The sequence below is a fragment of the Coregonus clupeaformis genome, chromosome 10 (assembly GCF_020615455.1).
Source record: "Coregonus clupeaformis isolate EN_2021a chromosome 10, ASM2061545v1, whole genome shotgun sequence".
NCBI lineage: Eukaryota > Metazoa > Chordata > Actinopteri > Salmoniformes > Salmonidae > Coregonus > Coregonus clupeaformis.
In genome coordinates this window covers 63,529,609-63,545,608 of record NC_059201.1, presented here as the reverse complement: position 1 = coordinate 63,545,608, position 16,000 = coordinate 63,529,609, and the positions used below count along the sequence as shown (strand labels likewise).

Genomic DNA, 16,000 nt, shown 5'->3' with positions numbered 1-16,000 from the left:
CTGTGTGCCATATAATACCATTGTTATTTAACAATTTTGCCATTTTTTTATTGCATCCCTGATTGTTATTAGCGGTATTTTTAAAGCATATAGGAGTAGTCTTCACTCAGTCTTCATAGTAGTTGCTTCAGGTGCCTTTGCACCCCGCCAAGGGGAAAATATATCTAGGAGAAACACTGCTATTGAGTCGAGTAGAAATCATGTCAGTACAAATCACTAGGTTCAATGAAAGAGAAAAGACCATCCAAGTGAATATCACTATTCTTGTTTATTAAAAAAACTGAAAAGACTGAAGGATGCTAGTAATATACTATATATAATGTTGGTTCCTCTTTACAACAAATAGTTTAAACTGGGGCAAAATAGAACAAGTGGAGGGAAGGAGGGATTTGGAGAATGAATACCATGCGTGTGTGGGTTGGTTGGGTGGTCTGGCATGATGTCAGCAGCTCCTCCCCTCACTTCTTGGAGAACTTGGCTTGCTTATGTTTGGGTGGGGCCCATTTCAGACACACTGTGTCAACTGAGGAGACAAGAGAAACACTAGTCAGGCTTACACACACACAGAGTGGTACTATGACGTCATCCTCATGAGACAACAGCATACTGTATACTAGTGCTGAGCGATTACGGCTTTGAGGTCGGTTCGGTACAATTATTTTAAAAATAATCCTGTTTTCATTTTTTACATTAAAATGCACTATGCATTTGTGGGTTGAATATTGTAACACAGAATAAAACAATTAATAAAAAGTCCCATGATGGTAGTGACTGCCCATTACTGCTTATCACACAGTGCATTCGGAAAGTGTTCAGACCCCTTCACTTTTTCCACATTTTGTTACATTACAGCCTTATTCTAAAATTGATTACATTGTTGTTTTTACCCCTCATCAATCTACACACAATACCCCATAATGACAAAGCAAAAACAGGTTTTTAGAAATTTCAGCAAAATTAATATTAAAAAAAACAACAAATATAATATTTACATAAGTATTCAGACCCTTTACTCAGTACTTTGTTGAAGCACCTTTGGCAGCGATTACAGCCTTGAGTCTTCTTGGGTATGACGCTACAAGTGTGGCACACCTTTATTTGGAGAGTTTCTCCCATTCTTCTCTGCAGATCCTCTCAAGCTCTGTCAGGTTGGATGGGGAGCGTCGCTGCACAGCTGTTTTCAGGTCTCTCCAGAGATGTTAGATCGGGTTCAAGTCCGGGCTCTGGCTGGGCCACTCAAGAACATTCAGAGACTCTTCCCGAACCCACTCCTGCGTTGTCTTGCCTGTGTGCTCAGGGTCGTTGTCCTGTTGGAAGGTGAACCTTCGCCCCAGTCTGAGGTCGTGAGCACTCTGGAGCAGGTTTTCATCAAGGGTCTCTCTTTACTTTGCGGCGTTCATCTTTCCCTCGATCCTGACTAGTCTCCCAGTCCCTGCCACTGAAAGACATCCCCACAACATGATGCTGCCACCACCATGCTTCACCGTAGGGATGGTGCCAGGTTTCCTCCAGACGTGACACTTAGCATTCAGGCCAAAGAGTTCAATCTTGGTTTCATTAGACCAGAGAATCTTGTTTCTCATGGTCTGAGAGTCCTTTAGTTGCCTTTTGGCAAACTCCAAGCGGGCTGTCATGTGCCTTTTACTGAAGAGTTGCTTCCGTCTGGCCACTCTACGATAAATGTTTGATTGGTGGTGCTGCAGAGATGGTTGTCCTTCCGGAAGGTTATCTCGTCTCCACAGAGGAAATCTGGAGCCCCGTCAGAGTGACCATCGGGTTCTTGGTCACCTCCCTGACCACGGCCCTTCTCCCCCGATTGCTGAGTTTGGCCAGGCGGCCAGCTCTAGGAAGAGTCTTGGTGGTTCCAAACTTCTTCCATTTAAGAAAGATGGAGGCCAATGTGTTCTTGGGAACCTTCAATGCTGCAGAAATGTTTTGGTACCCTTCCCCAGATCTGTGCCTCGACACAATCCTGTCTCGGAGCTCTACGGACAATTCCTTCGACCTCATGGCTTGGTTTATGCGCTGACATGCACTGTCAACTGTGGGACCTTATATAGACAGGTGTGTGCCTTTCCAAATCATGTCCAATCAATTGAATTTACCACAGGTTGACTCAAAATCAAGTTGTAGAAACATCTCTAGGATGATCAATGAAAACAGGATGCACCGGAGCTCAATTTCAAGTCTCATAGCAAATGGTCTGAATACTTATGTGAATAAGGTTGCACCTCTGGGTAAGACTTTTTTTTGCCTATGGCACATTCTAATGCCTTGATTCCATCTGAAATACACAGCAAAATTACTGATTACTTTACCTCCCAGATTGGATTGGGGGGTTAGGGGGCAGTGTATTGTTAGTTGTTTTGGATATTGCCTAGGTTTTGGCCTATATGATCAGGACTATTTTCTAAGTAAGATAACATTTAGCGTTTAACATTTTACCTGTCATCTCGAGATTAAAGTGTTATTTACAGTTTTACTGTATGAATTGCCACAATGATGTTTGTTCTTCAAATTATGTATTTTATTAAAACAGAAAAATGAAGTAAATAGCTCACATTATCTTGAAAAATAAAAAGGTGTTTTTCCAGATTTGAGTTTTTCCACAATTTTTAATTTTTATTTAACCTTTATTTAAATAGGCAAGTCAGTTAAGAACAAATTCTTTTTTACAATGACCCCGGCCAAACCCTCCCCTAACCTGGACAACGCTGGGCCAATTGTGTGCTGCCCTATCGGACACCCGATCACGGCCAGTTGTGATACAGCCCGGGATCGAACCCTGGTCTGTAGCGACGCCTCTAGCACTGCGATGCAGTGCCTTAGACCGCTGCGCCACTCAGGTTTTCGCTCTTAAAGTCACACTTTGTTAATAGAAAAACAACTAAATTGGATGTTACAAAGCTTAAACCACATCAGGAGACCACTTCTAAGGTCTGGGAAAAAATCTCATCCATTTTTATTTCTGGGTGTAGTTACCCTTTAATTCAAGTGTGCACCTAGCAAGAGGCTGTTGTTTAGCTGTGTTTTTGTAGGGCACGTGATGGTAGAAACAAATACCCACTGGATTTATGAAAATAATCATGATATCATTCTGCCAGGTAAAGTATAGGCTACTTTCTAGTTACCATTTAATTAGTTTTTGGGAAAGCCTTTCCATCTACCAGAAGACTTTTCATTAGCATCATTGCTAACGGCTACACAAAGTGTTAGATGCGTACACCGCACATACAGGGGAATTCTCGTTGTTTATTCAGAAAGTTGCAAGAAATACAAATCACTGATGCATTCTGTTCATGTCTTATGATAAACTTGGGCAATTAATTAATACATTTAGTTGATTCTCTACTAAGGCAATACATGTTTTAATATTGTTGAATCCCATTTTAATGCCTGGATTCCATATTTTGGCCAGAATTAGGCTCTTCACTACCTATTGCTGCGGTCAAAACATTCGATGAAAACATCTTCATCGAATGTTTTCATAATGTATCTGTAGATAATCGCCAAAAAGACTAGGCCTCCCAATAGCCTATCCAAATTAGGGAGCCAAATGAACGGCTTTCTCACCGATGCGATTCGATAGGCTACAGTGACTGACGAGACGAGAGTCACTCACTTTAGCGTCACTGTCTGGCAAGCCCCGACATCCTAGGAAAGGAAACCCTTTGGTTTACTTGTCCCGATGTGATACCATGGACATATAACCATATGGCATGATCTATGGGCAAAGGATATAGGAGATCACCTCTATTCAGTCAGTTCCACACCTTTTAGAAACTAGTCAACACTTGCTCTTAAGTTGTCAAGCAACGCAAAATAAATAATCTACTATGTGTCATGACTCTGTGTGGCTGGCTATGTGAAACACGCGAAAGAAAATAACTGACTGTCAGAAAACAATAGTTCGGCTAAGTCGTGGATTTCAACTCATCGTTACCACTTACATTACATTGGTCGGGCAAATTCAAGAGCATCATGCTCTCTCCCTCCTCCGTGTAAAGATATTTGACTGCAACCACAGATCTGTATATAATGAGGAGATGCTCATGTCTTCGCCCTAACAATAGCAGGCGACAAGCTTAGCTCCAAAATAAGCCCATAGAAACGCATTGGGCTTATTTTGGACAGATTTTGGCAAGAGTTAAAACCTCTCGCTTCGCCTCTTCCTCTCTTTTCACTTCCCTGTCGTCGCTCGATTTGTTACTGGACAAGCACCTATCCTATCAACAGATCGCTAGAAGATACATATCGTTCATTCTAGCAGGAGAGGGCTCGACGGACTAGCGAATTTAAACTTAAATGAAAAGTTGCCTAGCTAATATGAAGTGGAAAATGGAAAACACCGTCTGTCTCTTCCCTCCCTCTCCGTATCTGCCCCACATAGACTGGACAAGTAGGCGCGTAATGGATTATGGCCATTGTAGTTAATTACCACATTTTCTTCTCTAAACTATGTAGAATATTGGCCTGTTGGAAACTACAACTCCCTACTACATCACACAGTTCGGGCTTGATCTGATTCATCTCTAGAGCGCATTGAGCTCGCAGACAAAACCCGAACTAAATGGAATTCAAATAATTGAACCGACATCTGTCAATTAGCTCAGCACTACTTTATACACATTAATGCACACAACACACACCCTTCTTTCAGCTGTGCCAAGTCAAAGAGAACCGTGAGAAACAGGAGAGAGTGGGACTGGGAGAAAGAAGGAGAGATGTGGCTGTGGTGGGACCCACAAGTCTTTAAATTCTGTGTTTTCCTTCTTGCTTTCACTTATCAAGTCCTTCAGATAAGTACTCACTAAGGAGAGGACTGGGGGTTTGTCTCAAATGGCACCCTATTCCCTATATAGTGCACTATATAGGGAATAATAATAATTAGGTGGGTGCTTAGATTTGTTCTATTTCACACATGTACAAGTGTGTATTATACGCATGTGAATTGGACATTTGGTTTTTTGCATATCCCTGAGACACCCTCGGAGAGCGGGGTCAGAGCCAGGGATCAGCCATTATTGACTGCGACCCTGAAGCAATTAGGGTTAAATGCCTTGCTCAAGGGTACATCAACAGATTGTTCACCTTGTCGGCTCAGGGATTCAAATCTAATTTGATTTGTCACATGGGCCCGAATACAACAGGTGTAGACCTTACCGTGAAATGCTTACTCACAAACCCTTAACTAACAATGCAGTTCAAGAAATAGAGTTAAGAAAATATTTACTAAATAAAGTATAAAATAAAAAGTAACAATAAAATAACAATAACGAGGCTATATACAGGGGATACCGGTACCGAGTCAATGTGCGGGGATACAGGTTAGTCGAGGTAATTTGTACATGTAGGTAGGGGTAAAGTGACTATGCATTCGAACCAGCGACCTTTCAATGACTGGCCCAACGTTCTTAACCGCTAGGCTACCTGCCACCCTGGGGGGGGGCCATTCGGGCTCTGGTCAGTAGTGCACTATATAGGGAATAAGGTACCATTTAGGAAGTGAAAAGGTAACGTGTCTACCTGTGATTGGCGGCTTCTTGTACTGGGCACTCTTGAGGTGTTCTTCAACCAGTTTGGGCGTGACACAGATGACGTGCTGGCCCTTCCAGTATTTCACCATGTTGAGGGACTGCAGCGTACTGATGATGTCACCCTGGGTGATACTGGTCATCTGACTGTGGAGGGGGAAGAGCATTGAGAATCTGGGGCTGAGTGTGTGTGAGGTCATATGTGTACAGGTATGACGTGGAAGTACTTGGCATATGTACAAGTGAATGCAAGTGTACCTATGATGTGTATGTGCAAGTGGATGGATATTCACATACATGAGGATGTACAGTGCATTCGGAAAGTATTTCCACATTGTTACGTTACAGACTTATTCTAAAATTCATTAAATCAATCTACACACAATACCCCATAATGGCAAAGCGAAAACAGTGTTTTAGAAATGTCTGCAAATTTATAAAAAATGCAAAAACAGAAATACCTTATTTACATAAGTGTTCAGACCCTTTGCGATGAGACTCGAAATTGAGCTCAGGTGCATCCTGTTTACTACACCTTGACTGGACATGATTTGGAAAGGTACACACCTGTCTATATAAGGTCCCACAGTTGACAGTGCATGTCAGAGCAAAAACCAAGCCATGAGGTCAAAGGAATTATCCATAGAGCTCCAAGACAGGATTGTGTCGAGGCACAGATCTGGGGAAGGGTACCAAAAAATGTCTGCAGCATTGAAGGTCCCCAAGAACACAGTGGCCTCCATCACTCTTAAATGGAAGAAGTTTGTAACCACCAAGACTCTTCCTAGAGCTGGCCGCCCGGCCAAACTGAGCAATCGGGAGAGAAGGGCCTTGGTCAGGGAGGTGACCAAGAACCTGATGGTCACTCAGACAAAGCTTCAGAGTTCCTCTGTGGAGATGGGAGAACCTTCCAGAAGGACAACTATCATGTCTGGAGGAACCCTGGCACCATCCCTATGGTGAATCACGGTGGTGGTAGCATCATGCTGTGGGGATGTTTTTCAGCGGCAGGGACTGGGAGCCTTGTCAGGATCAAGGGAAAGATGAACGGAGCAAAGTACAGAGAGACCCTTGATGAAAACCTGCTCCAGAGTGCTCAGGACCTCAGACTGGGGCGAAGGTTCACCTTCCAACAGGACAACGCAGGAGTGGCTTCATGACAAGTCTCTGAATGTCCTTGAGTGGCCCAGCCAGAGCCCGGACTTGAACCCGATCCAACATCTCTGGAGAGACCTGAAAATAGCTCCCCATCCAACCTGACAGATCTTGAGAGGATCTGCAGAGAAGAATGGGAGAAACTCCCCAAATACAGGTGTGCCAAGATTGTAGCATCATACCCAAGAAGATTTGAGGCCGTAATTGCTGCCAACAGTGCTTCAACAAAGTACTGAGTAAAGGGTCTGAATACTTTTTTTTAGCTAAAGTTTCTACAAACCTGTTTTTGCTTTGTCATTATGGGCTATTGTGTGTAGATTGATGAGGGGGAAAAAACTATTTTATCCATTTTAGAATAAGGCTGTAACGTAACAAAATGTGGAAAAAGTCAAGGGGTCTGAATACTTTCCGAAATGGTGAAATGAAAGAGGTTACTTGTGTGTGTGTGTGTGTGTTTACCTTAGGTCTTTGATGGAGAGCGTGCCCCTGAAGTCCCTGAGGATCTCAAGCAGCACCCAGGACCAGTAGCTCCTGTAGCTTAGCTTGCCCAGGTCTGACAGGGGCTTCTCTGGAGAACCCACTGTACTCTCCAATTTAGACAGCTCATAACCTAGAGGGAGAGAGAGGAGAGAGAGCACGTGATAGTGTGTGTTATAGCTGGGACGATAAACCGAAAATGATCGTCACCAACCAAACCGACCATTTAGCGACAACATTTTACTGATATCGATAATAACGATAAGTAGCCTTTACGGGAGCAATGTGGAGTTTGAAATGGAATAAGCCTAAGCCTGCTAATATGAGCTATTTCTAACGGGACAATTGCTAACATTCAAAGTAGCAGTAGTAGTTTAAAGGGTAAAATAAAATAACTGGTGCATAATAATTGTATTAACTTATCGTACAATTTATCGTTAACCTTATAATTCAGTCAATTTATCTGATTTTTGTCCATATTACCCAGCTCTAGTGTGTGTGTGTGTGTGTGTGTGTGTGTATCCCACTCACTGAAGGCTATGAGGAACTTTCCGTAACCTCTGCGCTGGTAGGGCGGGAGGGTGAGGATACACGCCACGTTATTCCCATCTGGCGACTCTTTCTCCTGTGGATCACACATAACAGGCTCAGCTTTTATAGGCCAATACTATACCAGTTACCTGTTCACCTAAAACAATTAACAATTTCCTTCAGATTTGGGACTTTCCTCAAGACATGAGACATTTGAATAACAATCAGGTAGCTTAGTGGTTAAGAGTGTTGCGCCAGTAACCGAAAGGTCGCTGGTTCTAATCCCCAAGCCGACTAGGTGAAAAATCTGTCGACGTGCCCTTGAGCAAGTCACTTAACCCTAATTGCTCATGTAAGTCGCTCTGGATAAGAGCGTCTGCTAAATACAAAAAAAATAAAATAAAAAAATCTGTTACTAATCTCCCCCCTAAAAAAACAGCTACATTACAGATATCAGTTTTTACTTTGGACAAGCAGCCACAGATATCCCCATCCCAGTACTGGGACCAGTGTTTACTTTGGAGAAGTATCCCACTATGTGTGCTCCCATATAACCCCATCCCTGTACTGGGACCAGTGTTTACTTTGGAGAAGTATCCCACTATGTGTGCTCCCTGCCTGTTGACTTCAGTTAGGATGTAAAAGACAAAAGGCTCCACGTCAAAGTACAGGGTCTTGTGGTCCAGGAAGAGCTTGGCCAGTAGACACAGGTTCTGACAGTAGATCTACAGAAAGAGACAAGGGTCAGTATTACCATCAGTGGGTTTGTTCATTTTAATACATTTTGCAGATGCTCAATGAAGTAGAGTCGGGTGTGTTAGTGCTGGGCTGGAACAAACATATGCAAACCAGGGGTACCCCCGAGACCTAAGTTGAGAGGTCTAGGTTGTTATTGTTCCCAGTTGCTTTCAGGCCACAGTTTGGGATCATTCTCTGTGGTCTGGTCCTGCCTCCTGTGTTCTTACCTTGTGGTCGCGTCCGTCCACTTCATACACAGAGATGTTGCTCCGCCTGTAGATCTCTTTCCCAGGAGGCTGCCTCCACTGACATTGGGACTGGAGGATCAGATTCAGTGAGGAAGAGAGGAAAGGTAGAGAGGAAGTAGAGGTGGAGAAGGATGAAACATGAGTATGTGGTTCAAAGCTTTTCAACTATATATTGGTAAAATAGAAGTGCTAGTCTCCAATGCTAGATGGTAATGAAAGCCAACAGCAATGCTGAAGCTAACAGTGCTTTTAAACTGTTGAAGCTGAAAGTCACTGACCAGGTGGTATCTGAAGGTCTTCTCGTACTTCATGTACTTGAGGCAGTACTCGCAGATCCACAGCTTGGGCTGCTTGCCGTAGTCCTCTGGGAATGGGGAGAAGTACCAGGCGTCAATCTCAAAGTTACCAATCTGGATCTTGTCCACGTACTTCACTTTAGTGATCTGGGTGAGAGGGAGCGAGGCAAGGACACATTTATACTTCTCCCCGCTCTAGGAATTGTATTGTTTTACTACTACATTTATCAAAATGGTGTCTAACATTAGAACTACACACGCTTACAGCCTCATGCTCCTTCTCCAGGGCAGCTGTGGTGGGGTCCATCTCTGCGTACGTCTGGAGGGTGAGAGGACTTCCATTAGAAAACCGAACAGAGGGAGCCCATTTAATATCTGAATCTAACTCATCTGACTGACAGAAGAACAGTTTAGAAATGTACAAAGTGGATTTGATCCCCCGCCGTGGGGGTATGTAGTCCAGAGGCTCAGGCTGCTGTGTTCACCACTAGAACCTCCTGCACTAGCCTACCTTCTGCACGTGGTTGATCTCATCATGTTTGCGTTTCTGGTTGCGGGTGATCTTCCTCTCAGGCTGTTCCCCCAGCTCGCCCCCTCCTCCCCCCTCAGCGATTTTTGTCACTGCGTCCTTCGCCGTCTTGGTCAGTGCCAGGCGAGCCTTGCCCACCCACTCATCCAGACGTCTGTTAACTACAGGGCCAGGGGAGAGGTAGAGAGAGAGGGGTGGAGGAGGAGAAGGAAGACATGATAAAGGGAGGTAGAGGAAAGTAGAAGGAGAGGTGTATGAAAAGATAGAGGAGCATGGAAGTACTGTGTGTGTGTGTGTGTGTGTGTGTGTCCCACTCACATCCAACATAGTGTACGTAGAACTCCTCTCTGCCCTCCTGTTCGTTCAGCCTGGACTGGATAACTTCAGCAGAATCTGAAAGAAAGAGGTTGAGTTTTACTGAATTAACTGTAGCGATCTCAGTAAAAAAAAAAAAACACATCTAGCTAGCTAGCTAGTTTACAGCTCATAGAACTTGATGGCCTTCAATGTACACTATAAACAAAACCACAATTTCACAAATCTAATGTCCAAGAAGCAAACTTGAACTTGAGATCACCAACAATAAGTCGATAAAATACCTGCACAGTTAAACATTTCGTGACTAAGTTCTCTATCAGTCTGAAGATGGTGGTCCTCTGTAGCTCAGCTGGTAGAGCACGGCGCTTGTAACGCCAAGGTAGTGGGTTCGATCCCCGGGACCACCCATACACAAAAAATTTATGCACGCACGACTGTAAGTCGCTTTGGATAAAAGCGTCTGCTAAATGGCATATTATATTATATTATATTATTATGGTGAACCAGTCGGAACGCACTGATAAATACACTAGTGTTCTGCCGCTACATTACAGCCTTATCAAACGTAGTTAACTATTATTGGCTTATAAACAAATACTTACGCCATGTCTTGTCGGCTCGCTGACATAAATACGTCTCTCCGATTTCGACTGACACCTCTTGTTCCCTACCCAACAACACTCCTTCCCCGTTGCGCTGAGGAATCGAGTCCCCGGCTTCTCTTTCCCGATCAATGGCCTCCGACTCGTCCTCCTCCCCGCCACTGCCATTAGATGAACAAGGGGCTTGTATTCTGTTGTCCAAGTCTTCCCGGTCCGTTACGTTGTGTCCTGGGTCGATTGCATCGTCCATTCGGTCCTCTGGAAGATTGTTGTTGTAGTTATTATCTCGAATATGACGCTCGTTCGTCGTTAGCACTGTTCCGGCAGACATCTTGTCTTATTTCAAAACACTGCATGCCCCCGGACGATATGAGTTTGCGCAGTGCAGAGGGGGGCATTCTCCACTTTTCTAAACACGTTGCTCTTCTAGCAGATCTAGGATCAGATTATCTTCCCCCATTCGCCGTACATTGGGGGGGGTGGGGAGTAATCTGACCCTGTATCAGTGCTTAGACTGAGGAAAAGTGCACTGTGCTGGCAAATTTGCCAAACAATTTGATTCATTCAATCAATCAGTCCACCATTCAATCAATCAAACAAACATGTGTTATTTGTGTAGGAGGGAAACGTTCTTCGGAAAACCGTAATAACCAGTGGTGCAGTACTATTTTTTTAGGTGAGGGAGCGCAAAATTTTTTAAAATGACGTAATCATTTCCTCAGTCAAAGTTTGTACCGAGAGATGTAGCCTATTTATTAGCCTATCATTACAGCGCTCTCCAACCCTGTTCCTGGCGCGCTACCCTCCAACCCCAGTTGTAACTAACCTGACTCATTTCATAAACCAGTTAATTATTAGAATCAGGTGCGCTGGATTAGGGTTGGAATGAAAACCTACAGGATGTTAGCTCTCCAGGAACAGGGTTGGATATCACTGTTATAGAATATGCAAGCGCATACTCATTTTTACATTTTTGTCATTTAGCAGACGCTCTTATCCAGAGCGATTTACAGGAGCAATTAGGGTTAAGTGCCTTGCTCAAGGGCACATCGACAGATTTTTCACCTAGTCGGCTCGGGGATTAGAACCAGCGACCTTTCGGTTACTGGCACAACGCTCTTAACCACTAAGCTACCTGCCTATGCCCACATATATTGTCTCAAGAACATGTTCTATTTTTAATACCCTCAAATACCAAGTTAGGCATACCAAATTACAAAATAGGCCATCATCACTGTCAATCGTGAATGATAATTAGGCCGATTCACGTTTTACCGATGAAACCGCATCTGCATGCCAATCATTTAATTGATGTCAATCAATTTAATGGGAATAGCCTATGCATTTTGATCTTCTTGAATTACTGTTTCATGAGCGAATTAGAGTAGATGGTGTTATCAAACTATTAGTCTTTCTTGTATTTTGTTTCAATCAAAGCATCTTGCGTAGTGGCTCTGTTGAGTTTTGGCGCATGATACATTTTTTTTTTTTACTATTAAGCTTCAGCTAGCCATCTTAAAATCTCATTAGAAATTAAGTGTTTTTGGCGTAACAGTAGTGTTGAACAGTAACGTTATAGGCCTACTATGCTATGCTATTATATTCGGTTCTGTTATGTAAAATACTGGTTAATAGTTATGTGATGTGGCGAGACATTGTTTCAGATTTGATCAAACTTTACTAAACGAGCACCATTGTGAGAAGTGAATCTTCCATTTGTAATAATAATAATACTATCAATTCATGTATTTGCATAATTCGTTTTAAAACAGCCATAAAATCAAGCTTTTAGTTTATTAATGCATCTCAATAAACTATAACCTAAATGCATTATTACCTCCAACTTGGCCCAATTCACATTTCCAATTTCCCATCCTGACATACCAAGCTAACGGGCCCTGGGTCTCAACCAATAGCCAATATACTGTAGGCAACTTCCAGAGAGGGTCAGGCTCTTGGGCATTGCGGTGGCCACTCTGTCTTGGGTGTCCTCGGCAGAACGTCGCCGTAACCAAGTTGTCACATATCGTTTTAGGTTCCACTGCGCAAGAGGGAGTCGGTGAAGTTTTATGAACAGCAAGGCAGACATTGTGAATTTAGAATATTTTTTTAGACCTTCTGATTTGCTAAAGTTGTCAAGCCTCCAAAGGGCCTCCGCAATGCACACATGTAGCCACGACCAGAGAGAAGACAGGGAAGAAACCACCATTTACCTACCTCTAGGCACAGTGAGGCGAAGACTTTTGGAGGATGGTATGGTGTCAAGAAGGGCAGCGAGGAAGCAACTTCTCTCCATGAAAAACATCAGGGGACAGACTGATATTCTGCAAAAGGTACAGGGATTGGACTGCTGAGGACTGGGGTAAAGTCCTTTTCTCTGATTAATCCCCTTTCCGATTGTTTGGGGCATCCTGAGAAAAGCTTGTCCGGAGAAGACAAGGTGAGCGCTACCATCAGTCCTGTGTCATGCCAACAGTAAAGCATCCTGAGACCAACTTTTGACCACGACTGTATATGAATTATATGTATTTTCAAATGTGTTTCTTTTAGACCAGCCCTGGTGCCACAATGGTTGTGGTAAGACTTCCCTAGTTCTGACTTCACCTCAGTCCATTACTCTTCAGTCATCTCATAGCTGTGCTGTCCCACACAAACACAGTTCAGACCAGCAAACATTTCAACTGACAGAGGCTTTATTTGTATTTTTTCTCTCCTTTAGAGGACAGCCCCTCTTTCTGGCCCTCCCTTCCCAACTCTCAGTATGGGGGGGCCAGGCAGTCGCCGATCAACATTGATACTAACCAGATGACCTTTGACCCCAGTCTCCGCAACCTCACCTTCAGTGACATCACTAATCCACACAGCATCAAGTTCCTCACCAACAATGGACACACAGGTACTCTTTTGTTGAATCTCCTTGGTCCTGTCCTTATAGTGTGTCTGTAGGATGTGTTGTCTAGCCTTCTTTAAAGTAATCTCAGTAGCTCAGGACACAGGTATCATTTTCTCATTAACAGTTGTTAGAGAATACACAATACCATATTAACTTATACTACGGTAATACCGCAACTTATTTTCGTCCTCCCAATGAGCTGTATGTTAGAGGAGGGCCTGATGGAGGTGAGAGGAGGGGGGCTCTCTCATGCCTACACGGCTGGCATGATGCATTTCCACTGGGGAGGCGACTCACTCTGCCACCCAGGCTCTGAGCACACAGTGGATTCAGTCAGATACCCTATGGAGGTGAGATACTTTACTTGGAGAGAGAGAGTGTGTGTGCAGTAGCGGTGCGTGTGAAAATCACTGGGGAAGCCAAGCTCCCCCCTCAAAAAGCCATATTACAACCTATGTGTTGTGATAATTGCGTTGTTTGCTGTATAGCCTGTTAATTCATATGCCTTGCGACCGTGATATATAGGCCTAAAGGCCGAGACAATAAGAAGACACAGTGGCAGAATGAATTCAACCACACCTTTGTTTTATCACAAATCCGGATAGTAACCTCTGTCCAGTGATGTCCACAAAGCATATTGCAGGTACAGTAACAGACAGTTACATGACCTACAGCATGGTCAAGCAAGTTAATGTTTCCGACATTTTCGGACCACTAAACAACTATTGATTTAAAACCACAGAGAGTTACTGCAAGTCACAAAGAAAACAAGAGCTGCCTCCACTATTTCAACTTCAACATTTCAACATCATCAAATCACATCTGCTTAGTCTAATACAGTGACAACTAAAAGATACCAAAAACAATTTAGTCCAATCCAGGGGCGGTGTGTTCATTAGGGCGATATGGGCGACGCACTGCCAAACGGGAAAAGGAAGGGATTTTTTTTCTAATCAATTATATCACGGCAACAGTAGTTATCAGTGTTCTAATCTAGACGTCTGATCTGCCACTAAATGTCCAATCAGGCTAAAGTCGTGCTTCAAATGGCCCCGCCCCTTTTGGGGCGATTTCAGTCAGGTTGAAAATCGCCCCAGAAGTCTCTCATAGACTCTCATGTAAAATCTTTTTTTTTCAAATATCAGAGCTTTCAATACAATCTCTATGGGTTCCGGGAGGGCTTGCACTTACGCGCTTTCATCATACGTAACATAACCATGAACGTAACTAAGAAAAGAGCGGGTAGCAGCGTGTAAGGCAGAGCAAATAAGTGTCCAAAAACCGGCTGACAGCCAAAATACGAAATACTACCTAAGACTGAAACAAATAACAAAACAGGGAGAACACTTCTCAAGTACCTGTTCATAGGTCTCCGATCAGACACTGCGTAGTACTGCTGGACATAGTGAAACTAGCAGAGAAAACTGAGCAAGGGAACACAGGGAAGTGAGGGCATAAATACACAGGTGAACAGGTAGACAAAGGTGACACCAATAGGATACTGATTAGTCCAGACTGTGAGTGAGGAGGTGCCTAAGGTTGTCGGAGGATGACACCTAGTGGGTCGCTACGGAACTGCGACCCCCTCCTGTAACAGGATTGTGTATATAAAACTAGGCTACCCCTGGCCTGCCCTGCTCTTGCTGATGTAAATTCCTGGGTGCTGCTTAACCAATGGCTGTGCTGTATACGGTGGCACTTCAGGAAGCAAGTCAAAGGCTTCTTCCGCTAAAAAAAAGTATTTGTCCAAAAAATTCAATATCTGTGCGTGCGGACTAGGCCTACTGATGTCCTGTTCAGTTTGAGAGAGGGAGCGCGAAGATGAGAAGGGACGACCGGGGTTTCGCTTGCTACTGCTATAATTTATTTTAATAAAAACACTATGTTTCATTGCCCATAATGAAGCTATTTATCAGAGTTATTAACCTCACAATAAGCCAATTCGAGTAATTACATAACTTACATTACTAGGAAGCGGCAGCCGCGGAGATGGCCAGCGCATCGGTGCTGAAAGTAGGCTAATTCAAGAAGGCCTAATTCATTTAAACAGTCTTCATTTAAATTAGACTTTAGGCTACTAGCAACAAGAGGGCTTTGTGTTGGAGCCTATTTCTTCCTATTCAAGAAATAAGAGGTAGGCCTACCTGTTTGACAGATGAAATTATAGTCTACTATCTATAGATTTTGTCAGCCAATTCCTTCAGTTACCATGCACTTCTTAAATAGCTCAGTGTCAGTGAAGGGCTTGGTGTGTTAAGTTAAAACCAGGGTTCGAATTGAGGGGGTATGTATTTGAGGATAAATGGCTAAAATCATAGGCCCTACCCCTTGTTAGGTTAAGATTTGTTTTTAATTAAATGGACCTGATTATATAAAGTGATCTGTAACAATGCTTTAGTCCACAATGCTTTATGCTAGAAACAAGCTGTAAAATGCAGGGGAAAGACATGACTGATACATATGGGATAGCTTTGGTTTGTGTCTATGATATTCAGAGGCTGAGCTACAAACATCTATAGCCGAGGAGACAAAAAAATGTACTTTGCTTGGGAAGTTCAGTATTGTGTGATTCTGTGACTATCACTTTACATTCAACATGCTATTAAACACCATACGAACTCTAAATCAGTCAGGAGCAAGTCTGCTAGAAGGAAAAGGGTGGCGGGGTTGGAAAGTAAT

The 16,000-nt window shown here is 43.4% G+C and overlaps 1 protein-coding gene across 1 annotated transcript; it reads right to left on the bottom strand.

The window, feature by feature from the left end:
* Nucleotides 1-249: 249 nt before the first annotated feature.
* Nucleotides 250-10,812, bottom strand: LOC121550476 (histone acetyltransferase KAT8). Its single transcript, XM_041862744.2, has 11 exons — nucleotides 10,429-10,812; nucleotides 9,827-9,901; nucleotides 9,491-9,669; nucleotides 9,245-9,298; nucleotides 8,962-9,126; nucleotides 8,663-8,752; nucleotides 8,282-8,422; nucleotides 7,698-7,791; nucleotides 7,149-7,299; nucleotides 5,527-5,681; nucleotides 250-523 (listed from the first exon to the last, which is right to left on the bottom strand). Exons 1-11 carry the CDS (start codon nucleotides 10,757-10,759, stop codon nucleotides 459-461), a joined length of 1,500 nt encoding a protein of 499 aa, XP_041718678.2. The 5' UTR covers nucleotides 10,760-10,812; the 3' UTR covers nucleotides 250-458.
* Between the last annotated feature and the right edge of the window lie 5,188 nt (nucleotides 10,813-16,000).

What these genes read in the sequence shown, in the direction of transcription:
- LOC121550476 (XM_041862744.2), bottom strand. Translation starts at nt 10,759, where the DNA reads ATGTCTGCCGGAACAGTGCTAACGACGAACGAGCGTCATATTCGAGAT. An exon ending in AGACCTTCAGATACCACCTG is followed by an intron (nt 8,753 to 8,961) that starts GTCAGTGACTTT and finishes CTGATCCTCCAG; the next exon opens with TCCCAATGTCAGTGGAGGCA. An exon ending in TAGTGGGATACTTCTCCAAA is followed by an intron (nt 7,792 to 8,281) that starts GTAAACACTGGT and finishes TGTGATCCACAG; the next exon opens with GAGAAAGAGTCGCCAGATGG.